General features: G+C 41.2%; 2 protein-coding genes across 4 annotated transcripts in view; both read right to left on the bottom strand.

The window, feature by feature from the left end:
- Positions 1–7,960, bottom strand: part of TBC1D4 (TBC1 domain family member 4) — a gene marked incomplete at its 5' end in the record, with an annotated part of 98,237 nt that extends 90,277 nt beyond the window's left edge. For 2 of the 3 annotated variants that reach the window (XM_083885275.1, XM_083885276.1), the window contains one exon: positions 7,490–7,960. In XM_083885275.1, the coding sequence (XP_083741401.1) occupies positions 7,490–7,960 (471 nt within the window). The remainder of the gene's footprint in view (positions 1–7,489) is intronic. The other variant, XM_083885278.1, reaches the window with a different exon arrangement.
- Positions 7,961–17,153: 9,193 nt separating this feature from the next.
- COMMD6 (COMM domain containing 6) lies at positions 17,154–24,868 on the bottom strand. The gene is made up of 7 exons (XM_083883422.1): positions 24,784–24,868; positions 24,526–24,584; positions 23,978–24,043; positions 23,736–23,812; positions 22,368–22,536; positions 21,155–21,307; positions 17,154–20,121 (listed from the first exon to the last, which is right to left on the bottom strand). Exons 1-7 carry the CDS (start codon positions 24,830–24,832, stop codon positions 20,071–20,073), a joined length of 624 nt encoding a protein of 207 aa, XP_083739548.1. The 5' UTR covers positions 24,833–24,868; the 3' UTR covers positions 17,154–20,070.
- Positions 24,869–26,591: the final 1,723 nt, after the last annotated feature.

Below are 26,591 nucleotides of genomic sequence, written 5' to 3'. Positions count from 1 at the left end.
AGCCAAAACACAAGGTCTGATCTTGGGAAGGTAAAACGATACCTAATAGTCTTGCTGGTGCCAAGATTTTCCTTTTTTTTCATCCACAAAGAGTCTGCTAAGGGAGCAGTGAAAATCCTGGCAGCACCACCCTCTCTCCAATAGAAGACCAAGTAATTAACTTCTCACTCTAAGTCCTAATTCCCTGCAGCAGGGAGAGGGGGCAGGGGACTAAGCAGCCCATTTCACTTAAGAGGGATGGCTTTAAGCAGGCTCTGCCTCAAACAGCAAAGCACAGTTGCTGCTCATTTCAAGCAGGGTGGCTGCTACAGAGGCAGAGGCAAGGAAGGGAGAGCAGCTTCATCATAGGCTTTGTGCTGGTAGAGTGTGACTGCATTCTTAATAAAAACAAACTGGATTTTTCAAGATATATAGTGAACTTTAATAAAATATAAAACTTAAGACTCGAATATTGGCTGCCATGAGCCTTTCCAGTCAAATGCAAGTGGTTTTGTTTCCTTGTGTGGGTTTTTATGTTCTCTGCAGTCCTAAATACAGTATCAGAACTAAACCCATCCAGCACAAACAGGTCTACCTTTGATGGATGCCAAGAGGAAAACTAAAATACTGGAGTAATTTCAGATCTACAGGACCATCAAGAATATTTATTTGCCCACTTCACTAATCTACCAGATGTCACCTGGGTAATACATCTGAAAAGGAGTAAAAAACCTCAACGTGTTCATGGATGAAAACCGGCATATCCAAAACTTATGCATGTTCTCTGGTACCCAAAGCAAATCACAAAATAGGAAATGACATAGTTCATGGATTCCTGGTGTAACCACTTCCATATTTTTATCCTGCCCTGTGACATTCAGTATTGTCTTTTTATACTCTGACCTCTCCAGGGACGATATAGTTGTTTGTCAAATGATCACATGCTATCTTACACGGGTGATGCTCCACTTTATTTAGGAACCCATGTAAATGCATATGGTCTAGGATGTATGTATTTGTGTCTGAGCATTGCTACAGTGACAGATACTGTATTACAGGTGATACAGAAAAGAAAAGCACAGAGACTATTTCTAAATTAAATCACTTCATTTTGCTGCCTTAAATTTGGTTTTCAGCAGCCCTGGAAACACCACATTATTTAATGACGTCTACAAGTAGATTTTTACTCTTGAAGGTCTTGTAGGTCTTTTGATCTCCTTGTGGTCTCTAAAGGTGTCTCAGAACAGCACGTAACACAAGGTGGAAGATGCCACAGTTCACATACGTGACAAGAGCCACACTGGAAATAAACTCTTCCTTTTTTTCTTGTCCCTGCACTTGAAATAATATCTAAAACCACAAAGGAACCAAAACCAGGTGGCAGAGGACAGCTGGTACCATGAGGGGACCATGCCAATGCTGCTGAAAATCTGCATGACCTACAGAGCAGGCAGCAATCTGAACTGGTCCCAACTCACTGCGGTATTCATTTGCCACTTTACCTCAGAGAAACTCAAGATGTTCAGGGAGCTCCAAACAGGGAAGATCGATGGAAGAGATCCAAGGAATGGTGAGCTGTGCACAACAAATGCTGTACCAAACCAGCAAAGAGCACAGATTGATAGGCATCAGGAACACCAGTATTTCATAATGGCTGTTTAGTGACAAAATGTTTTCTAGAATTCACTTTTATAAATAAACACCTTCAAGCATTTTGGTCAGAGATTTTCATCACTCCTAAAAATCAGACTCTCCTTGTTGCCAAGACATACATATGCTAGCTGAATCTTTTTAAAGTCAGGTTTTATTTGTTTTTAAAAAAAGCTGCCTCTACATTGACAGACAGGAAAATAAAACAAAACACAAAAACCCCTAGAAACAAATAATCAGAAGAGAAGCCTTGATTTGGTATTCTGAGATACACACAAACTCTTTTCTTTAAGACAGCCCTATTATCTGGTCACTGTTTACCTACAGCCACTCACAGTGAAATACATAATTTCATGTTTGAAAATACGGTCCTCCGAGACATTGCTTCTACTCCTCAAACAATGGGTGGTTTTCATGAACTGCAAAAGGAAAAATGAATTAATTCTTTCTACAAACATGACAGATAAGGGCACTTAAAACCATTCCCTTTCCTCTCCTAAACATTAGCCAAGAATAAAAAGGTTACATATCACCATTTAGAAACACTTAACAATTTTAATGTTTTTATTATTTATTCTGTTTATAGCATAGGAAAAAATATTATGGAGAAGATGTTCAAAAACAAAATTTAAAGATAGCTTTACAATCCTAAAATGAAAAGTACTCTCAGAGAAAAAAAAAAAGGTGCCAAATCTATTAAGGAAATAAAAAATGAAACCTTAAGCTCTCAACTTTCAGTTCCAAAGGAAGGGAGTGCAAGACTTTTCATCTGAGGCGATATAGCCCATGTAAGCTAGAGATAATAAGGCTTGTCACCAAACAATTCTGCATTCACTGCAACCCTCAACATCCGTGCTTTGTTCTGAGTCATTGCTTTTCAGTTTCTCAACCCATGAATGAAATCCTGACCCATACAAACTTAGAAAACGTTTATTTTTTTGGTCTCTCCAAGACTTGTTTTCTTGGTAAAAACTAGGACAACCTGTCTTTCTCATGGAAAATCTTTCCTCTGCAACTAAATTGTGCTATCAACTGAACATCATCTCTCCCATTTGCTACAGAGTCTTTCAAAATCTAGAGTATATCTCTTCTGTCATGTCTGTTACACCTATTCAAAACACCTTATCAGACAACTCAACCAGTGCAATACTTTAATATGAATTCCAACAATGCTGTTATATATGTACTTCCTACACCTTGCCTTTACTGCCATTCAGCTCATGCTCCTATATCACATAAAAATCAAAGGATGACAGAAACATGCATGTAAACTTGACAAACTTTGTTCTTCAAACATTTCTAACTTACATTCTTCAGTAAGAAACTTTATGTAACATGATATTCATACAGCACAAATCTCCTTTGACTAGACCTGGTACTGATGCCTTGCTTTTCCAGAACAATTGTCTTATGTCCTTGTTTTACTGAAAAACATTATCCAACAGAAGAGAAACGCATTCTTGGAATAGATAAGTGTTTCTGACAAGTGGGCTGTCTGTAGCTCTTGTCTCTGAGCTCATACCTCTCCAGTTCTTATCACAGATTTACACCATCAGCAAAAGGCTCCATTACTTCTGCTTCACCTTGAGAAAGTGTAGACCCTTAACACGTGGGTGTAGCACAAAGACACAGCTACAGATTATAGCCACAAGAACTAAATTCAGCTGAGGTCTGTCCACCTGAACATTTTTTTTTCCACAGCCAGCTCAGATTACTTTTGAAACCTTATAACAGCACATTTTCATCATGCTTATAAGTTTGAGAAAACCAAAATGTATGAAATGAGTTCTTACCTAACAAGAGGAAACAACTATTTTCACTAATAAGAATCAAGTATAGTATAATTTAATTTAGAATGCCAGTTCAAGTTTAAAAAAATTCTCTCGAAACATCCTTATTCATGTTTCAAACAGGAAACACACAATCTAGATCAGCATGATAATAATAAAAAAAAAACTGCAAAAAGAGCTCATACCATAAGCTTCTCCCCCAGAGAACAGGGAACTCAAGGTAACTGTCAAACTGTATTGATTGTTCTACATAATTAAAATCTGGTTTACAGAATAAAATTACTATTTAATGGTAAAAAATGTGTTAAAGTTGAGCTTGAAAATACTAATTAAACAGCTTTTTGTCAGTGGCTGCAAGAAGAGTATGCCTGTCATATTTATAAAGTCTAATTTTTGGGTTTAAAAAAAAATCAGTTCTCAGAATTGTAAAGAAAATCTGTCAAATATAAAATGAGACAATGCTGTCATTTGATGTCTACATACAGTCTGTGCATACTCGGTAATTCTCAAATGACAGCAACATAAAATAACAAATCTCTGGCTGCTACCCAGAAGCTACCAGGCAACACTAAATAGACAACTATCCTTGTCCACTCCAGCTGGCTACTGCTTTGAATAGTTACAAGAAGCAGCAAACACTGTAATAAGTTCTGAGGGAGAAAAGAAAGCAAACATTTCTGTTCCCATCTCCACCAGTCAAATGGCTTCAGATGTCTCCCCTTGTAATTAAACAGCAAAAGAAAGAGACACACACCCACACTGCCCCTCCAATAAAAGCATCTTAGCATCCACTGGCATGCTGACAAGCCCCAGGTCTGACACTCTGCTGAATTACTACTCCAGAAGAGTAGTCACCCCACTGACTTCTACTTTTCACCTCTGTCTAAAATTTGCAGGCTTTCAAGTAAAATATGAAGTTGTTTCATACTACTAGCTCACTCTGTCATTTTTCTCCAGTCACAATAAATAATACTAAAAGATGTCATCTTCCCACCTGATGTCATCAGAGCACATATTACACTGGCTTTTCACCGGTCATCTGGTAAAGAAATTTGCAGAGAATGGCAAGAGGGAGTGCTTTTTTCTATGAATGCCAGTTCTTTTTGTGACCATAGTGAATGCACGTGCATCCTAAACATTGTGCAAGTAGAGCCAGTGGGCAAAGCTACAGGCTTGATGCCAAAACTTTCATTCTTGCCTACACTGTTTTATGAACTATCACAGTAGCCCTAGTCCCTCAAAAGTCAATCATTAATCTCTCACTTTTATAATTAACATCCACCACTCAAAATTATGGCAGGCTGTCTTCTAGCTCAGAGACCACAAGACATCTCCTGTACCTTTCCTTCATTCCAGAGTTACTTAGCTAAAATTAATACTGCCAAAATGGAGAATAACCATGGCTTCGAAGTCATCTCTGGTGAATCCGAAGTCAGCAAAACTTCCACGGAATCACAGAAAGTATTGATTTGGCTTGGAAGGGGTCTTAAAGACCAGCTACCCCCACTGCCAGGGAACACCTTCCACTAGCTCAGGTTGCTCAAAGCCCAATCCAACCTCAAACAATTTCCAGGGATGGAGCATCCACAACTTCTCTGGAAATGAGAACAACCTTCTCCTGGAAAGGCTATCTGACCCTTCCCCTTCTTGGCCACTTACTGATACCACGTGCCTCCAACCCACTGCGTTGATGTAAACAGTTATTAGGGTTACATAGTAAAGCAAATGAGGGAAGCAGCTTGGAAATACTCCAGAGAAGGTAAGGGAAAAGCAAGCTTAACACCAGTCAGTTCCTGGATCCTGTTTGCTGTATGTCTGCACAAACAGTTGTGCTGCCATGAGGATAAAGCTGAGAGGAAGAAACAGGGGGTTGAGGCTTGAAGAAGACAGGATCACTTCTCTCAGTAGCAGTGTCAATTTAGGTTGGCTGAAAGTCACTATAGCCTAAGATGGAAAATGAGGTTATCTTAAAATAACAGCTGTGAAAAATACTTTCTAAGCTAATACACAACATGAGGCTCATATAACCACTATGAAACAGAAGTGTGCAAAGATCTTGAAAGCATGCAAGGACAGCATCAATTCTATAACAATTAAGAGCTTAGAAAGAAGACTTTTAGAGTAACCTGCAGCTTGACTTCACCCACTCACACCTGCACAGGCCTAGCCAACGAAGCCTCAACAAACTGATAACAAAATTCGGAGGGGAGAGGGTGGGAATCCACCTTCTTTTCCTACTGGTATCTTAAAAAACCTGCCTGTTTGTCAGACACTTGTGAATCACATCACTAGCTCTGCATTTACTACCCTCACTGTAGTTCAAAATCATGCGCTGAGTAACACTCCCAGGAGGGATATATTCTTTATTAATGATTGTGGAATTCTTTGAACCCCATCCTATATTGCTACAAATGATAAAAAAGTTTAAAAAAATCTTAACAGGAATAACTAAAGACTGAACAAGATACGTTCACACTAACAACGTTTTTCAATAGGAAGACTTTACCTACAGTATCAGTTTGATTAAATCAGTCTGATTTAATTCAATGCACATAAGGGAACTTTCCCCATGAAGAAAGAAAGAAAGACAGACATATGGATAGAGTTTTTCTCAGAAACAGCCTTCCAAACGAAAATGTACGTAGCACTTTGCACATTCACCGGAGTACTAGGGATTCACTATCTTTACGCAAGGTTATTTTACAAACTCATGGTACCAGTACAGACCTACCCCAGAAATAAATTGGATTCAGTATCTTCTGCCAACAGCAGAAACCTTAGTTTGCCTCAGCCCACACTGCCAAACTCCTAAAGGACATTTGTGCTCCTCCCCTGGCAGCTAGTGATCCCCTCCACACTCTTCCTGTGTGCTCTCCTGGAAAAGCACAACCCACAGCAGTTGCCAACAAGCTGGGCACAGTTACCTCCACCTGGGATACTGCCTGTCCTAAGCCACAGCTACCAATGCAACCTAAATGTCTCCATGTTCCCTGGAAGTACGCTGTCTCAAATAAAAGTTAATATACCGAGAACTTTTCATTAGTCTTCCTAACCCTTCCTACCCTCCTCACTTAATAAAACCCAAACAAAGAAACCCTAGCAGCTGTTCAGTGCATGCAGTGTCAGCTATCTTCTAACTGCAGGAGTTATTTTCTCCAGTTTGTGAGAACCGAGGAGAAGGTGTTCTGACTTACTCAACCAAAGGACTGTTATTGAAAGGCCTTTTTCTTGCTGTCATCTTGCTAAATTGATTATCCAACCCACTCATCCACCTGCTATTGCTCACATACTCCAAACCGGAGAGAAAGAAGTCTGCCGCATGTTTGTTGTCTTAGCCAAATCCAGCTAGATAGTCAGGAAAATACAATCTTACTGTCAGGTCTTTTTTTTCCAGTTGGCACCTTATCAAAAATGTCCCCACCCAAAGCGAGCCTTGTTTGTATCAATCATTACTGCCTCTGCCTGGGCACGGCCAGGTGTCCTCAGCGTGACCCGTGGGCACGGCAGGACCTGCGGCCATCGAGCCCTCCTTTCTGCCCCACGGGGGTCTGAGGAGAGCACAACCCTGCACCATCCCATCCCGGTCCAGCACCGGCAGCCCCGCTGGGAGGCTGTGGCACAGAGCTGTAGCACAGAGCTGTCCCCGGCGGGCGGAGCGCACCGTGCCCTTGGCGCTGAGCGGCTGCTGCGGGATGGGATGGGATGGGCTGGGATGGGCTGCGGGGCCTCCCCGCGGCGGTGACCGGGGAGAAAGGGCTCCGTGTGGCTGAGATCCGCAGAGGCTGGCACCCCCGGCCTGCCAGGGGCTGGCAGGGCACCCCACGGCCCCTGTGGGGGGCTCTGCGTCCGCACCGCCCCAGCCTCTTTCCGCGGGGCCCGAGGGGCTGCGGCCGCCCGAGCTGGAGCGGCCCCGGGGGGGAGTGCGGGGCTGGGGCCCCGCATTGCCCCGCAGGCCCCGCCGGGCACACCGGCCCCTCCGCGGCCCGAGAGAGCGGCGCCCGGCCAGGAGAGGAGAGGAGCCGAGCCCCCGGGGAGAGCCCGGCAGCGCCCCCGCCCCCTGCCCCACTCGCCTGGTTGGGGTCGGTGGCTCGGAAGACGTGGCAGGCCATGGGGGAGTCGGGGTTGTCGGGCTGCGCCTTGATCAGGTAGGCGAAGTAGGTGAGGTCGTGGCTGTTGTGGATGAAGCGGGCGATGTGCTGCGCCTTGTGCTCGAAGATGAAGACGGCGGGCGCGGGGCTGGCGGGGCCGGGGCCGGGGCCGGCGGGCACACAGCGCAGCGTGGGCGAGCCCAGCAGCAGCAGCACCTCCCGGGCCGCCCCCCCGCCGCCCGGGGCCCCGCCGGGCTCCTGCCGCTGCCCGCGGCGGCGGATCTCGGCCACCAGCCAGGGCAGCATGGGCAGCGTGGTCCGCCGGTCCAGGCACGACCAGCCCACGTACCACAGCCTGAAGCGCTTCTCCCCCGCCGGCGCCGGCTGCGCCTCGGGCTCGGGCTGGGGCTCCAGGGGGTGTGAGAGCGGCTCGCCCTCCCCTCGCTTCTCCATGGCGGGCTCGGGGCGCAGGACGCGCGGCTTCCCCCGGCGCCAGGTGCAGCCGGCGGGGCCTGCGCTCGGCCGCGGCCGCCTCCTGCTAAAGGCGCATCCCGCCGGGCACGTCCCGCCGCGCCGCCTCCCGCCTGCCCGGGTCAGCCCGCGGGGCGGGGAAGGGCGGCCCAGACACCCACTCCTCCTCCTGCTGCTCCTCCTGCTCCTCCTGCTGCTCCTCCTCACCGCCCCGGGGCGGAGCGGCGGGGCTCCGAGCCCTGAGCACCCCGGCCCAGGGGCGGGACACCCCGCCGAGCGGGCCCCGAAGGGAAACACAGCGTGCGCTCCGCTCCCGGTCCTGCCGAGCGCTGCCGCGGGGGCTGTGCCGTGCCCGCCGCTCGCAGCGTGCCCGGCCGGGCAGGGAAAGGCGGGAGGGAGGAGATCCGCAAAGGGAGGGAGGTCGCGGAGCGGCGGTGAGAAGGAGGTGGGGAGGCTGCCGGGCCCGCCCCCGGGGCCCGTTTGCAGAAGCTCCCGAACGCTGCCTGAGTTGGTTTTGATGCTGAGGAGTCTCGGCGGAGAGGGCTCGGGCAAGGAGCGGCCGCCGGGGCACCTCCCCAGCCAGGAGAGCAGCCCCAGGGCGGCCGTGCTGCCGCAGCCTCCCCTGCCCACCGCACAGTCAAAGGTTTCATCACGGCTGGTTTTAGTTTTCCTTTTTTCCCCTAAGCTTGTGTTTCCTGCTTGAGCTTTTAATCAGGGGGGGTTTCCTCGTCGCTATCGCGATAACATCTCTTGTCAGCAACAAATCCGCCACATAGTGTAGATGTCAGTAACTAGTCCCCTCCGCCTGAGAAAGTAGCTGGACCAAGCTTTGCCAGCCATACAACATCCCTATCCTTTTGGTAATTGCCGATTGTAGCCCTGTTTAAATCTGCAGCAGCGGTAACTCCCAGCACACGTTGTTATGGCCACCGTTTTAACCCTGCCGACAAATAAAAATCTGTAGCTTGAGCAGAAGAGCTGCTCTGTGTAATTTGAGACTGCATGATTATTTGTGCAGAGAAGGGTCATGTAGCGCTCAGGTCACAGCCCACACTAGTCTGAACTGGCAAAAACTGTCACATTTGTGGTGTTTTCATACTGTTACAAACCACTTTGCTCATTTCCTGAGCAAACAATTTTGCCTTTTTTTTTTTTTTTTTTTTTTTTTTTTTTTTTTTTTTTTTTTTTTTTTTTTTTCCCAGTTTAACCATCTAGTTTATGCATTCTGGTTTATCGGTTGTAATTTTCAATTTAATATTGTTGTTTGGTAAGACCTCCAATATATATTCTCTCATCACGGCACCCCACAAGGCTGCAATGTCCCTTAGGACAGAGGAGCTAATGCAGAAATCCTTATGCAGGCTCAATATGTTCATATGAATATGAACCCACTTTAATATGTGCTACAGCGGTACAAGTTAAAGCCAGACTGGACTTGCTTTCCCAAACTGACTGTTTTCACACTTGATTATCTGAACTGCAATGCTGCACAGTAGATTTTACAACTGGGGTAATTAGAGGAATAATGGTTAAATTTTGTGGATCACAAACCTAAAAAAATTCTTCTCCCTCATTCTGCACAGTTAGGATTAACCATTTGGCTGAGAATGGTGTTTAAGATTTTGTGCAACAGCACTGCAAAACAACAATTTGTGAGCCTGTTACCAGAGCACCTGGAAGAAGAGCTGTTTGGTTTCTGGCAGCAGCGCTGGCAATGGTTTAATGCTGCAGCAAGCTGCTCCTTTTCTGCCAGTTCAGTTCTGTGAGCCGCCTCTAATTTAAGTGACAGCGCTTATGGAGAGAGCGCCGTTGGCACAAAGGGAGGGAATGACTGCTCGGGGCTGAGGAGAGCGGCAAGACGACTCGCCCCTTTTGGGTACGCTTGGTTAGACGGTTCATCTAGAGCGTGAAGCTGCAATTCAGTCATTTGAGCGCAAAGACCAATTTAACCTACCTGGGAAGTGAACTAAACACTGGGCTTGCCCCAGAACAGCGGCAAAACCCCCTCATGCATTCTTCTGCTATTGTTTCAGATGGGGTCATCATTAAATGACTCCAATGAAGCAGCCTAATGGGGAGGCTGCAACATACTGAGTAGCTGCAGCTGCTTACCAACACCATCTCAGGGACTACTAGATCCCTTTTGGTTTATGTTTGTATATCAACTACCAAAACTAGTTTGTGGACAGCCACCTAGGCTTTTAGGTGCTATGGCAATACAAATATTTAATAATAATCAGGAAACTTGAAGACAATCATGCAAACACATTAAAAAAGCAAAAAAAAAAATATTTTAAGCAATTACAGATGCCTTGATGTTCTCGCATCATACAAATAGAACAAGAAATCTTCAAGATGTTACAGAGCTGTGTTTCCAGGTGATAAGGTTGCAGTTCAATTACTGCAAATTATCAGGTAGAAACGAAATTCTAAAATGTGAAAAATGAATGCGAAATCCTTCAACTGTCACCATTGTAAAGCTATTTGGTTCTTCCTTCTGTTGGGTGCTTTGCAGAATATGGTATGAGATCTGGTTATTTTGACTTAATTTATTTTTATTACTGAATTCTTTATACAAATCCCTTAGAAGATGAAATTAATTCATATAAATGCTCCCACTAATATTTTAGCTACCTTCAAATTCTCAGATGTTAATCCAAAGTTTTCATGCTTTCTTCTTGCTTCAGCTTTTTATGTCTCTATGAATCGATTCTTTGCAGTAATCCCTTTTAGCTGTCCCTAACTTTTATCCATTTACTTCATCATTTCTTATCCTTTAATCTGCCTAACACCTTTTATCCCCCCATCTCATTAACAGTGTTTCAGTAGGAAGACAGTCCTTTTGTTATATAACTTTTCATTCCAAAGTTAGTCCTCTTGCCTCATTTCTTTTCAGTTGTAAGATTACATGCACCTTTAAGTTAAAAATTCCAATTTCTTTCATATTGAGCACAGTATGCCTTTGCCCATGACATCTGACATACCCCTCATGTAATTTCTAGTGTTTAAACTATAATGATAAGGAAGGTATCTTTCTCTAATTCTTTGCACAATGTAGTTAGGAATTAGCATAAAATATATAATCCTTATAGCTCAGTTAATGGGAATCAAAAACTTTGGGACAGAGAAGAAACCAACTTTCCACAGTCCTTATCCGTGGAGCTTTGAAAATACGTCTGTTCTTGATGAAATAACAGTTTCTCTCTCCAGATCATCCCAAACAGAAGTGTAAATGCAGCACCCATGCCAGAAACATGACAGACAAAGTCACTGGTGAGAAGCCACAGTTTTTTAACTATTCTTTTTTTATTATGATCATTAACACTAGCATTGGCCAAGCTTCTTGAAACAAACTGTAAAATCTAAAGGGAGCACTCTACTGGAAGTTCTGAAGTACATGAAGTACTATGGGCAATAATTGCCATAGCATGTGCTGCAAGTGAAACCAACCACAGACCCAATCAGACTTTTTTGAATTGTTGATAACCAGCCATTGTTTTTGTTCCAAACACAGACATTCTATACAAGACCTCTTAAAGTAAGGGATATTATTGAAGTGACCAAACATAGATAAAGTAAACTTTTAGGTAAAATAAATTTACTCATACATAAAGTAAAATTTATCTATTTAGTAAAGTTAACTAAATGTAAGTGCCTCTGAACATTTTGGATTTGATATACTTGTCAATGGAGTACTACATGTAAAGGTTATTTTTCCAAATAAAATGAAGAATGTATTTTCTTTCTGTTTATTAGAGGAAGTATGTTTAGTTCTCTAAGACCATACCTTGATAGATAATATATGCTGTTTCTGCACATGGCAGCACAGCAGCCATTTCATATATCATATCTGGGTCTTCAGTTCATACTCAGTGTTAAAAGGATTAAGATCTGCGAAAGGCTAAGGAACCACAGCTCTCAGTAACTTCTTAAGCAGCAAAGAGACCTCAGCATCTCACATGATTAGACTGTTAATTGCTAGTAATTACCCATCCCTTTAAACTTTCTAGCCATAACTTTAATTGCAGAAAAAATATTAAGTTATTAGAGGAGCTGTAGGCTAGACTTTACAAACCTATATTTATGCATAACTTCAGTCACCTCGGACTATTATTTCAATAATATGCCCTGAAGCTGGAATTGCTTCTGATTCAATTGCTTTTCTAAGAATAATCTCACTTAACTGTCTGGGAATTCAAGGTCCATTTCCATATTTGCATTAGTTTAAAGTAGTCATATTTTATTTTACTTTCAGATCATTTTTTTTTTCCACATCTGAGATACAGGTATTTTTACTTTAAAAACCATTTAATTAAACTACCCAGTCTTATTTGAAGACTGTAATGAAATAACTTCTGGAAATACAACTGAAGTACTAGAAAGTTCAGTAGACTGGATGTATTACCAGGAATTTAAGCTTTAGCTGCTAGAGAAACTCTGGTACCTCTTCTTTTAAAGTACATAAAAAAATCACTAAAAATGATGAAAATTGTGTATTTTGCAGGATGTATAAAGATTAGAATAGTTTAAAATGCAATGCCAAAGTTCTGAGTAAGACAAATTGGTCTTCCAGAGATATGTCAATAGCAGTGGACAATTGCTGCAATTTGCAAACAATAAAAATGATGAAAAATTAATCTGATAAGAGGTGGGTTGGGTTTAGTGTTTTCTTCTTAAATGGCACTAATCTTTTTTGATCAAAATTACAGACTGAATTTGTTCTGCCAATAAGACCCACTCCAAAACAGATTTAGGGGAACTGGAATGAGTAAAGTTCATAAGAGAATAATCCCTAGCTGGAAGTTTTATAAACATCTCTAGAATTTAAAGGAACTGGCACATTTTGTCTCTGTTCAGTGTACTATTATTCAATTTAATGTAGCACTGATTAAGACAGAATTCATTAAATTATATTTCTCTTCAAAGAGAAATTTGATGGGGGAAAGATTCTTACTTAAGTAATTTTTTCATACCACAGTCATCCCATGAAACTTTCCAGCATAGCAGACTTTGAATCCAGTGAAGAACCACAACACATTTTATTTTAAACTAAGTTTTAACCTGGAGTCCTGTGTGATCACACCACCTTTCCATGTGGAAGCATTTGAAATTTGTTGGGGTTTTTAGTTTGGGATTTTTTTTTAATAGGGCCCCTGCTCCCCCCCACCAAACTGCATCACATCAGCTTACAAGAATCCCTGTTGTTGAGGTAATTCAGACTTTGGTGGCTGTCAGCAGCTCAGATCAGCTGCAAAGCTAGTTAGTGCAGGATAGAGCAACTTCTGCAACAAGAACTTCCATATTCCCAATTATTTCTTTTATACAGAGGAGCTATTTACTTCTCTACTATTCCCCATGCAGTAACAGTAACCTACAAATAATAGAAAAAAAAATGAGGAAGAAGAGAAGAAGTACTGTGACTGCTGGAGTCTACTTCTCTCCCTAACAGTGCCTGCTACATCTACCTCATTTGTGATTTGGAAGGGATCCTGGTCTGCTCCAATTCTTTAGCAATGGAAATAGAATTTCTTGTCATTGCCAAACCTAAAAGGAACATATTGATATTATTTCACAAATATATTATTACAAAGGATGAACCACAGGCTAGAAAGATTAGCAAATCTGGAGCAGAGTGCAGAAGTAACACAGAAGAGAGATGCTTTGGAAGGCAAGACTACTTCAAAGGGCACAAATTATGTCTCTTCAAGAGGAAAATGCAAATACCATTATGACTTCAAGTGTACCACTACTGAAGTGTTACTGCAGCTTCTCCACTTTGTACTGTGTGTGGTAAAATAAGGTACAGCTTAGCATGAACAACAGGGCACTAGTAGGCCCAACACAATACCAAAAATGGTGCCAATGTAGCTGTTAACATTAAATAAAAAAGAACAGATGGGAACTCTTTAATCCTCTTTCTCATCATCCTTGACTCTCTCTTAGGTAAATTGACATCTGTTGTCTTAACTCTGTTAACTGCTGTGTATCTCTCATCTCCCCACATTCCCAACTGTGAGAAGCAGCATGGCACAGCACACCAGTGATTCATGCCAAACATGTACTTACATTCCTCATTTTAAATGTAAACTTCAGTATCATTCCCAAGCTTCACATCTGGTTGCGGCATCCAGGACTTCCCATCTCAGAAGCATCACTGGGAAGGAAGCCTGTCCTGCTTTAATTTGGGCAAGCTCTCAGATGAATATTTTTTTACAAACCTGTAAACTGCCAAAGACTCAGCAATAATGACATTCATGGGAAACAGAAAATTTCTTTTCAGCTTCAATACCAAGAACATCTGACTATGACTTCTCAGATTCAGAGGAAATTCACTTTCAGTGGCAGAGAAGCATATTCCTAAATGCTGCATAAAGACACTGATAACTAGACTGCATAACAAAATATGGAAGAAGAACTTCAGAGTGGTCAAACTGCATGAAAACCTTGGATAGAGAAATGCAAATGCTTTTTCTATGATCAAGATACAGATCTAGAAAAATCTCTGTGAGACATATATAAACAGGGAAAAGAGTAAGATGAGAATAGGCCCCAAATGCAATATGATACTATTGGAAGACCAAGTCATAATGCAGAAATGTTAGTATAATTAAGTTACTGATTTAAACTGCTGCAAATGTGCAGTGTATGGTATGTATTCTGTTATCATCAAAATGCTGAATGCTGTTTATGTAACTGCAAATATTTGTGCTCATCTTGGCAATAATTAAAAGAGAAGTTAGTTTGTTTCCCTACAATGTAAGAAGTGGGTGACATGAATTCGTAGTTCCAGATCCAAACCACAAAGGGGAAAAAACCAGAGGTCCTTATCCTACAGCCAGACATACTGCCAAAGGATTGCTGTGAGGGAAGACTGAATGTGGCAGTGCCACCTGGTGACCGATGCTGGGACAAAGTCCTCTGGAATTATTATCCAGCACAGAGATTCATTGTATGAAATAAAAAAAATTTCCTTACTTTTACAAATTTCATTATATGAAGTGCAAAACTGACATTGAAACTTCCCATTTATATAAGTGTAACAATATTTGTAATGTAAACACTGACAGAGTATTTGGAAACTATAGTATTTACACCTATCAAAGAGAAAGGGTTCTCAAAGTAGGGCAGCTTTGTAATTAGCCATAGTAGATAAATGCAGTTCAGGGAAGAGAAAACTCAGAAATACTAAAATTAGACTTCCTTCATGGAAAAGATCAGCAATCTCAGCTTCCTTACTTCCTCAATGACACATAGTCATACATAATTAAGAGACATATCCCAGCAACTCAACTAAATGCAGGTAATTTCTCCACCTTCTCCCAGAGAAGCCTTGGAAACAAGAATCAGGAAGTCTTTCTAAGCACCCAGAACTGGGTATAAGGAATGCTGAGTATTATCCTTCAAATCCATGTGTTGTTTTGGCAGGAGAATAATTCCTTTTCTTTACAGGAGCTAGTAGGGGGCTGGTTTGGATTTGTGCTGGAAACATTGTCAATAATTGTTGAGATTTTTTGTTGTTGTTGCTGAGCAGTGCTTACAAAGAGCCAAGGCCTTTTCTGCTTCTTACACCACCCCACCAGTGAGGGGGCTGGGGGTGCACGAGTAGTTAGGAGGGGACAGTTGGGACAGCTGATCCCAACGGACCCAAGGGATATCCAACACCATATGACATCATGATCAGTATATAAAGTGGGGGGAGAAAGAGGGGGAACAGTCTGAGTGATGGTGTTTATCTTTCCAAGTAAGCATTACATAGGATGAGGCCCAGCTTCCCTGGAGATGGATGAACACCTGCCTGTCCTTGGCAAGTGAGGAATGAATTCCTTGTTTTGCTTTGCTTGCCCGTGCAGCATCTGCTTTACCTATTGAACTGTCTCTATCTCAAACCATGAGTTTTCTCCCCATCATCCACAGAAGGGGGACTGAGCGAGCAGCTGTGTGGTGCCTGTTGTCAGGTGGGGTTAAACCACAGCACCTCACACACTAAAGAGCCAAGAGCACATCTGTATGAGTATGGACAATGCTGTACAATAAAAGCAAAAGTAAAGGAAGTGTTTGGCCAAAATTTCACAGTGACAAGCAAATCCAGTCATGAGCTGGCTGAGCCTCAGGAAGGAAGCACTGCAGCAGCATACCATGCAAACTGAGGTCAAGGCACTCAGGTCAGGTACTGACTGGGAACAATCCAGCTTCCTAATGAAGCAAATGCCCAGCAAGTTATCAGCCCAACCAACGGATATGTAACTGTACTAAAAATCTGTCTGGGAAAGGAGCTCTATCATGACCAACAACAGAATCTTGGACAGGACAGAAGCTATTCAGTTTTAAGTTTTCCCCCGCCCCTGACAGTGCCCAGCCAGTAGTTGAGGTTCTTCAGAGATATGGCAATTTTTTTCTCTGCAGGGAGATCAAATGACTCAAGACACATTTTTGTGTTATTCCAGTACCCATAAGGTCTCAACAGAACCACCCTGCATGCCTCTGCAAAGGAGTGGAAATTACCCTCTCATTATACCTACAGCCAAGAGGGTAATAAAACATTCCAACAATGCAAACAGGAAAAAGAAACATTCTTCCCCCAATTCATCACCTCTCTACCTTTGTTTTTAATTCATTCAAGGCAATGTGTCTTCAAGTGTTCAAGCAGAGTGCAAAGGCTTAAAAAGGGGAAGGTGAAAAATAAAGGGGGTGGGCTCACAATGAACAAGGACACATACCTTCTAAATGTGGTTAAAGACAGACAGTACAATTTTATGGAAGCAGAAACAGAGAAATGCTTTTACTTGGCCAAAGTGTGCAGAAGCTAAATATATAAAACACTAGTGCACAGATATACTCCAGCCATTTGTGCACTCCTCCTGTGGAGCTTTCTAAAAAATAGCTTTCTGCAAGTGGGCTGGTGTGTTTGAAACTTATAGGGAAAAAAAAAGTCATATGATGAAGACAACAGTCATGGCTAGGACATTCTTTCATTATTCCCTCCCCTGAATCTGTTGATTGTGCAAGACCCCAACCCCCTTCCTTGTTCCTGTCCTGTTCTGTTCTAGGAAAATGTTGAAAAAAATAAAATGTTTATTTGTCTCCTAAATACAGTTAAGGAAAGAAAATCACTTGAATGCAACTTCCTGCAAAATTTCATTAATCTCATTAATCTCAAAGTCCTCTGTCTTTTCATACAACATTTTATCTAGCTTTAAGTAATTGATACGAAGAGTCCTTGTGGCCTGCAGTTACCCATCAACTCCTTGGTACCCCATCACAGAGAAAGACTGCGTATGTCTGAACTTCATCCTAATTTAATAAGGAAATAAATTTAGTCATTGTCTAGTCCTGAACTTTACTCATTGCAGTATTTACAAGACAGACTTCCATCCAGTAGGCTTAAAAAAAAACACAGACCAGCTTTGTCTTTATTACCTACATGTTTAATGACTGTCTGTGGACTTACAAAAATATTCATGTTATACAATTTCTATTAATCAACAATTAGAATTAGGAACACAGAAGGACTCCTGATTTTCTCTGAAAAGATCTGGTTTCTGCACATACAGACAAGCAAATCACCAGCTTGGTGATATGTTTTGACATATTAGTGTTGCTACCCTTAAAACTGTTTTTTGTTTGGTTTCCTTTTAATAAAATAGTTAATTATTCCATTACTCAGTGGCGGAATTTCTGCTGATAGTGATCAGGACACATTTCAAAAGTTTGAGTATATAACCAACTTTAAATCATAACTCCTCTGAAAATTCTCAAGCAGTAAATTGGTATAGTATTCATGTCCAAGCATCTTCCAGCCAGAATTACAACATGCTGGAGATTAGGGCCATTAAAAAAAATATATTCATCAATACTTCTAGAATATCTGACTTGACAAAATAAAAGCCTTTAGAGAGGCTGACAACCTTCTCCTCTTTCTGATGGAACAAGCAAAAATGCTAACTGGGAGTTTCCTTGTTACTTTCCAACACCTACTGAATTGTTAAGACATGATTAATTAAATCTTTTCCACACAGTTCAAATGCAGGCACAAGTATTTCCAGCTATACAAAGAATTTATGTGCATCAGAACACATAGGAAGTTATTTGTAAGGCTCCAGCTTTACTAAAAAAAAGAAGACAAGCTTATTTTTTTCTGAACTCTTGCATTGATATAAAACAATCAATTCACTAGGCCAAAGAGTGACAATGTTTTCCAGTTTTAGCAGCCTTACATTCTAACTTCTGCAAATTCAAGAACAACAACAGAAAAAATCAGCTGCTCACATCACTTTTCTATACATTTGTTTGCTCTCTGTTCAGCCCTGAGCCCTTGCAGACAGACAAGAGGCAAATGGGAGTGTGTTCCCAAAAGCATTTTGTGACACTATACCAGGAGGGTCCCAGGAAAGACCAATCTGCTCTCCCCAGTCACAAAGCAAACACCTCAGACTTCAACCAGCATAAAGAAAGTATCATCCAGATCCATGATTATGGCCAAAAACTTTTGTCAAAGCCAACACTTTTTCACTTATTTGGGCTTCTAACCTATTCAAAGTACTGTTTTTACACATCATGCATAATGCCTAAAATAGGGGCATTCCTGAAAGGATTGCAGCATATGCAGCACACACAATGTGATTTTTATAGATTATTATCTTAATATAGTTTATTATTATAGTTTATTTTCATAGCACAAAAAGGCAGGCATAACCTGTATCAATGACATTCAGCCAGCTCTTAAAAACATTAATTTAAGAAACAGATTTGAGTTAGAAAGGTAGAGTAGATGTTTGCATTTTAAGTGGGCCTCAAATCATTAGAGGATCTGCACCAGCAAAGCTGATACTCAGTCTCTACCAGTGTGAAGTTGAAGCAGAAACTTCAATCTGCTTATCAGTGTGAATTATCTTTCTTCAGATTTACTTGTCCCACTACACCACCAGCACATCTGGAGATGCAACAGTATTGCTTTTATTACATTACAATATTTGCAGTGTGTTTTGTTTTATGGAAAATTCAAGGGAAAAAAATTAAGAGAGCATGCAAGCACATTGGATTTATCGCTACCCTTTAGAAATGCCCCCATTCTTCAACATCAAAGCCAAAATTTTGTTGGTTAGGACACCTTCTTAGGGCAAGCATGCAGAACACAGTGCAGTGGCTCTCTGCTGCAATGCCACATGCAAAGAGATCTTTTAGTGTGGTCCTTCCTCTGATGTGCTTGGCTACCTCTCCAGCCTGAATTTTCAAGTTTCCTCTTGACTTTTCTAGTTCAGAGGTTGAAATGAGGTAACTACATCAATATGTTAATTTAATTAGAAAGAAGACTGCTGACCAAAACATCAAGCAGAATGCTACAGATTAACAATGGATGAAATGAAAAAGCAGAAACCCATTAAAATACTTTTGAATTAATTTGCCTTTCTACTTTTATGTAAAATTAGCCTCTGGGCTTCATTTGAGAGAATTTTGCGTCTCTGGAAAAACTTAATGCATTAATTCAGTCTTTGTAAGCTTGAATATGGGTGGGAAATATATATTTGAAATAAACAAACTGTTAGGACAAGTATATTCTCCAGTTATTAAAAGACTGGAAGCCAGAGCTACAAATAGCTGCAATCAATTACCTGACAGTGCCATTCTTTAAGTGTAGCTGTATGCTTGTTACACATAACTTCATATTCTCCTTGTATGTAATACTACTGTTGAGTCCAAGCCCATCTTAATTTTACAGACAAAAATATTTATATGGGATTTACACTTCTCTCAGTATCTTCCCAGTCAACAAATTCAGGTGTCTTTCTGAGTTTAGTGTGTAGTTTCTTACTCGTGGGTATTAGGAAGTCTACAGGGATGCTTCTCCATACACATCCTGATCTTTTGTCTACCAGGATAAGCACAGCTGGATACGTTTTCACAAACACTGCAGAGCTGACTTCAAGTAATCAAAAGCGAGGAGATCTTCAGAGCAATGCAAGGGTGATGCTGACCAGTTCCTGTCAAGAAGACAAGGATACATACCTTGCTGAACAATGGCACTTAATTCCCTGTGCAGAACGGAAAGTTTACTTGATCTTCCTCCAAAATGTCATTGGAACTAAAAGTTTCCTTCAAACTGTTTCAAGAACAGATGCCATTTCCTTGAACTGTCTGAAGAAGTTCTAAAAAGCAAGAATTGATACAAATTTCAGTTGCTTGAAGACAAGCTCGAACTGCAGTTCAAACTAGCATGTTAGACAAAACACTGTCCATATTTCTCACTTCCAATGCACAGCTTGAACTGAAAGTTTCCGCTTTTCCTTCTGTGAGCTGGTTGGGATTTGAACACATTAACTATGTAATCTACAAAGGTGATGCCTTAATAGCACGGGCTTGCCTATTAATAGGAAAAGATGCTACAGAAGAAAAAGTAGCTCTTGTGCCATAAAAATTTTTAAAAAAATTCACTTTCTCACATGAGTGTTTCTACTGCCAGCTGAAATAATCCAGACTTCTCAAATGTAACATTTATTTCCTAAAGTAGCTGAAAAACAAATTATTAAATAGGCTTCAACCAAAATAAATGCAACATTTCACAACACCCAAGAATTCAGAATATCCTTCTCAAATTTCTACTGATCAAATTCCAAAGATCTACTTAAGTTTGTATGATTTTCTGATGTACAGGTGATGTACTGACTCTTTAAATAGGAATGACAATAGAAGGGTCATGTTTGTGCAAAATTAAAATTACATAAATTCATAGAGGAGACATAGCAATCAAGAGTCAGTGATAAAGCAGACTGAGCTCCTTTTCTAATCATTAGCGACTGTCAGGCTTAAGCCAAGTTTTAGATTTTGAGGCTGGGGAACAGTTTTGTAGATCAAAAACATTTTATGAATTTTTAATACGGCAGAATGATAGCTGGCAAGCTTTTATGTCTTTGGTTGTTAGTTTATTTGTAAGAGAAATTATCAATTACTGTTAAATTAAATTAATTAAAATTTCAGTTGAGTGATGTAGAACTAAATACTAAATATGAAGTAAGTCTTTAGCTTCTTTGTTTTAAATAGTTATTTAATGCTTCATGTTTGCACAACTGTATGTGTAAACAAGCAGCACAAGCATACGCATCAGGCTATACAGCTGACCCTCACAACAATGGCACTGTTGTTTTTAGGAGACTGAACATTGAAGTAACACTCACTACAGACCTTGAACTGTGGGATCGTCATTTCAAAAGATTTGTCTGTTATTTGTCCTGAAGGGTCTGCCACTGTGAGTGTCACTGTGACATAGGGGTACTTCAGAGACCTGCAGGTGTCAGAGCTCATCGCAACGCCCAGCTTCCACTTCATATCTACAAACTACAAAGATGAAAAGCATTGGAAATAGTGTCAAAGAGAGAGATCTACCCCCCACACCCCCCACCATTGCTGTTCACTTGAAGGGACAGCTCACAGACAATACAAGACATCTAGAGATCTTATCCAAATGGAAAACAAACATGACATTCATATTATGGTGAATACAAATTATCTGCCCTTCCCTTTAATGGTGAGAGACCAAGTAAGTAATTTAATAAGTTATTTCACTTTATCTGTTTTCCTTACTCAAGTACAATCAACAGTCAAGTACACTCTTCTTAAAATTCTAGTAAGAGGAGCTTAAGCCACAGACTTCACCCAGCTTGTATATCATGCATGGGGTTTTTTGTCATGTTTTCTTTTTTTTTTTAGAAGTTTCTAAATCAAAACCAAAGTTTCTAAGTCTAAATCAAATAATTTATAATAGCAGCAACAGAGAAAAATTATGGCATTTCATAAGTGCATTTTAGATAAATTGAAGTATGTAACAGATACATTTCACACAAGTAAGCTATAATTTTTAGACTTTCATGAAGAAAGGCCTTTAGAAGTTTATATCAAGCCTCATGAAAAGATTCTCCTTTCCTAATTCCATACTCTTTTAAACTGCTCTCAGAAAAAAAAGTCTTAAAATGTAAACAGATTGCTATTTTTTCAAGTTAAAAGGGAATGCTGGAAATTGACATAAAGTATTTTTTAAAATAATGTTTAAATTTACACTTAAAACAGATTTACATAATGAGCCAATACAATAGTCTGCCAGACTGACTGCCATTCATCTTCGCTAAGAGTACTACAAAACATGAATTTTTAAAAAGATACAAAATGTGACTTTATCATCCAAACAATAACATCAGAAAACTGTTCAGTGTGTAGACAACTTTTACTGTATATGCTGCTTTATCTGGGTAGGTATTCGGCAACATGTAAATGTGCACGCAGGTAGGAAAGCTTTCAGCAGCCATCTACCACTGCCTGCCTGACAACACAACACACACAGAGACACTGACATTTCTGAAATGTTCATCATTAGCTCAGCTGTACTTTGTCCTTTAGTTACCTGCCCCACTGTGGCCATATTTCCTGCATCTTCTGACACAGCAATGGCTTTGCCCTGCTCGTTCCACACGTGACGGATAACTTGCACCGCATGTTTTGGCAGTGTGCTGACACCACTGCCCAAGGTGGTGACGAGCTCTTCTGTAGAGAGGTTGTTTCTGGCTGCTGTGCTGTAACAGATACATCCAGAGATCACTGCATCAATTTCATTCTCCACCAGTTTAATACAATTTCTCATTTCAGCCCAGAGACAGCTTTTATTTCTACTTTACGTGTACTTGAAAACAATTCTGCAGCCTATGATTACTTTTTTTCCCACACTGTTACTGATCTTTTGTATCCATGTACAAAAAAACCAACATGAGCTCAGTATGTTTTAATATGCAGATGCCCAGACACTCAACATCAAACTAAAAATAATCACAGCCTTCAAGTGCTGTAGCAACTGGAAGAAGGCACAAGTCAGTGTGTGCAAAGAGCAGTTAAACAATATCATTACTTCAGAAACAAGGCAATTTAATTAAACACTGAGGAGGTGAAATTGAAGCACCACCAAAATTAAGCAAGGACTTCTACATCATGGTATAACGGGTACTAACAGGAGTCAAATGATGCCATAGACCCTTCAACTGAAAAAGCAGCAAGTCTAAAGGAAAACTGCCACTTGATTTCCTTTACGAACAAAAGCAAACAAAAAATCCTACTCTATGTCTGTTCATGCAGGTTCACTCCTCTTAAAGAGGTATTAATACAAGAGATAGTGAGTTAGTCCTCCAAGTAGCATGGTTCTTCAGGCATTCTATTTTGCAGATGGAAAAGTATTATTTTAAATTTCCTGAATTGCATTAATGTTACATAAAATGTTTAGATACTAGATATTAAAAGAACAAGCAAGATATTGAAAATTTTATCTTTCTAGAAATAGAAAAATTTATTTTTTATTAAACTAAAAATACTACCTAAAAACTCAACTCACGGCAGAATGTAATATATTACAAGCTCTGTATCCTTCAAAAAGGCACCAATGCTGATTTCTGATCTTCAAGAAATAAGGAGTTTTTAAAACACACTTTTTCCAGGCAAAGGCCCAGCTGACTTAGCTTTAAAAGTGAGCTTAACTTCTTCTATCTCACCACTAGTTCTAGAGCTTGCAGAGAGCATCTTGGAACAAATACAAAAAGTGATACTATATATTAAGTAACTACACTTATTAATGGCACAAACTAAGCCCAGGTGTTTATTTCTGTGCACTGAGACTAACGAATTTTTCCCCTTTTCCCAAGTCATTTTATGTAACTTCTCAATACCACCATTAAGTTGTGATGGAAAGAAAAAAGACGTGGTGCAAAGTAAATTATTTTGTGCTTACCTAAATAGAAATGAAAGAGTGTTAGCTATTTTTGCCAGGTCACCAACATTAATGTCAACTCCCGCTGTTTGAATTCTCTAGAAACAGAATGTTCAAACAATTACAAATAATAAATTACACATTCATAAAAACAACTTCGTATATACACACACACAAGAAATCCCGCACCAAGTTAGGAATTCTAACATTAACAGCAGATACAGCTACTTCTCTTGCTTACAAGGGCTGGTATGCCAACTTACCTGACACAATTCAGCTGTATTTATTCCTGGGATCTTATGGTTCAGATGCTGAATTATTTGTTCACACTGTGAAAAAAACATGTTTGAAGATATTGTTGATACAAAAATGGACAAATAGAGTGAAGAGTGCATTGTAAAGAATCAAATAATTGAAATTACTGATTTTAAGATTCCATCAAATGCAAGGAAAGAAAACGAACCACATCAAGACTTTAGTTTCTACCTCATTATTGCTAATTAACACATCAGCTTCATATTAACTGTTCGAGTGCACACTACAGTAAACAAGCCAAATGTTTTTAGACAAGTTACCTTGATATATAATTTAAATGATAGACAAAATTTCTGATTTCCGTAAGTCTGTGATAAAACCATAAATTTAAATCAAAGCCATTGCTTTTAGCAGGGCTGATCTGTTCTATGGGTCAAGTCAAGCTACCACGTACCGAAGGCTGTCTTTGCATCACACAAAACGCAAAAGAGCTTAAATAAAAAGGCTTCCTGGAGTGCCAGAAGCCCTTCCCCATCCCATTGATGGCCCTACTTACCAGCTCTGCAAAAAAGTCTTGAGGTATTAAACGAATCTTATCTGCTGCACCACCGCCATCTGAAAAACAGCAGCGATCAGAAGCAAATACCTAAATAAAGTGTTACAGCAATAAATCTAATCTTTCTCTGAAAAACTCCTAGGCCGTCATGCAGGCATTTACCCTTACTTAGCGCAATTACTCTCACCCCACAGGTGCCCAGAGAGAGCCCCGGCAGCCCGAGCCCTCCGTCCCTCTGCCCGGGTCCCCCGGCCTCACCCAGCGCCTCCAGAGCCCGCGCCAGCGCCCCCGCCGAGCCGCCCGCCATGGTGCCCAGCCCCGCCTCCCGCCGCGCAGCGCTCGCCGCGCTGATTGGCTCCGAGCGCCCCCAGAGCGAGGCAGCGGCGGCAGCGCGGCGCTGATTGGCTGAGGCGCGGGAAGCACGCGCCGCTCCCGCCCCGCTGCGGCTGCCCCCGCCCTCACGGAGCGGGAGGCGGGAGGCGGGACGGGCCTTGGGGAGCCGAGGAAGGGCGGAACCATCCCGAGGGAGCCACACTCGCTTGGCCCAACAGGAGCTGTGCTCAGATTGGTTTGCTGACAGGGTTTTCTTGGTGCTCCTTGTCAAAGGCGCAGGTACGAAAATCATAGAACCATAGAAGGGTTGGAAATGGCCCTAGAGATGATCCAGCCCCATCCCCTGCCAGGGGCAGGAACGCCTCCCACTAGACCAGGTTGTCCCATCCAACCTGATCTCGAGCACTTCACGGATGGGACATCCACAGCCTTTCTGGGCAACGCATTCCAGTGCCTCACCACCTTCGCAGTAAAGACTTTCTTCCTAAAATCTAACCTAACTTTCCCCACTTTCAGTTTGCACCCACCCGTTCCCCCTCACCTTGTCACCACATTTACTAACAGAATCCCTCTCAAGCTTCCATGTAGGTGCCCTTCAGACACTTGGAAGGTTGCCGTCAGGTTTCCACACGACCGAGCTGAACAGCCCCAGCTTCCTCAGCCTGTCTCGGCAGGGAAGCTGATGCCTGTTCTGTGTGCATGCCCCACACAGGGTAACTTGGTACTTACTGAGTGACCATACTTTGTACAGGTGAACTGTGGAATCAGCCCAAACGCCTTCAAAGAAACTGTGCAGTTTGGGGGCGACTCGTGTAGGTAAACCGTGTCTTCAGCTTTACGGGGAAATAGCCACATTTTGTAAAACTACAAACAGAACTGTGTTCAATAAGCATTTCATACCGATATAAAGTTTGGACTCTGGCTGGAGTACTAAGGCAACACTAAGCAGCAGTTTCACTTGTAAAGTAATACATTTACACTTCTCTAGTATCAGTTTTACATTTGCTTTTAACCTTTTTAATGTATATGGAGAGAATAATGTTATCATCTCAGTAGATCTATGCTGAGGCTGTGACAGTAGTAAAACATAACTCGTCCCACAGTAGTGCTGACTAAATCTATGTATTTTCAGTAAGTGTTAATGCAAGAATTGATGCCTATATAACTTAGATCAAAGTTACAAGGTGCTTATATAGCTTGAGTTATAAGATACCAATATAACATAAATCATGACTCCTGATATATCTATATAACCTGATATCAATATAACCTAAATCGTGAATTTTTATATATCTATATAACCTGATACCTATATAACCTGAATAATAATTTTTTATACAACGTAATAGCTAGTATATGGTTAACTAGTTGCTTAATGCTGAATAGACAAAAAAAAGAAGAAAACACTCACCAGGTGAATAGCTTTAGAGATAGTTTAGTATAGTAGTAATGAAAAATTGGCAAGTTCAAATCAAATTAGCCACAAAACAAAGAATTTAGGCCAGTTAAGACCAGACAGGCCAAGGAACACTGTAACTGCACATGCTCCGAAGACAAAGTTGAAAAATTCAGCTGCAAAGAAGACCTTGAAAGCCTTCATCAAAGACCCCTGACAACCCCTGAGTTGGGGAGGTACAAGCACAGTGCAAAAGAACTATCTAATAACCATGAGATCATACTGTGTAAATTCATTCCAGTGTGTATTGCAGTGACATAGTGATACTAAGCATCAC

This window comes from Zosterops lateralis (genome assembly GCF_965231275.1).
Source record: "Zosterops lateralis genome assembly, chromosome: 2".
NCBI classification, from domain to species: Eukaryota; Metazoa; Chordata; class Aves; order Passeriformes; family Zosteropidae; genus Zosterops; species Zosterops lateralis.
Note: the sequence above shows the minus strand (reverse complement) of the source record. Positions and strands in the feature narration are given on the sequence as shown.

What these genes read in the sequence shown, in the direction of transcription:
- COMMD6 (XM_083883422.1), bottom strand. Translation starts at nt 24,832, where the DNA reads ATGGCGGGCGGCTCGGCGGGGGCGCTGGCGCGGGCTCTGGAGGCGCTG. An exon ending in GCGGGCTCTGGAGGCGCTGG is followed by an intron (nt 24,585 to 24,783) that starts GTGAGGCCGGGG and finishes GCTGTTTTTCAG; the next exon opens with ATGGCGGTGGTGCAGCAGAT. An exon ending in AAGACTTTTTTGCAGAGCTG is followed by an intron (nt 24,044 to 24,525) that starts GTAAGTAGGGCC and finishes TTTTTTTCACAG; the next exon opens with TGTGAACAAATAATTCAGCA.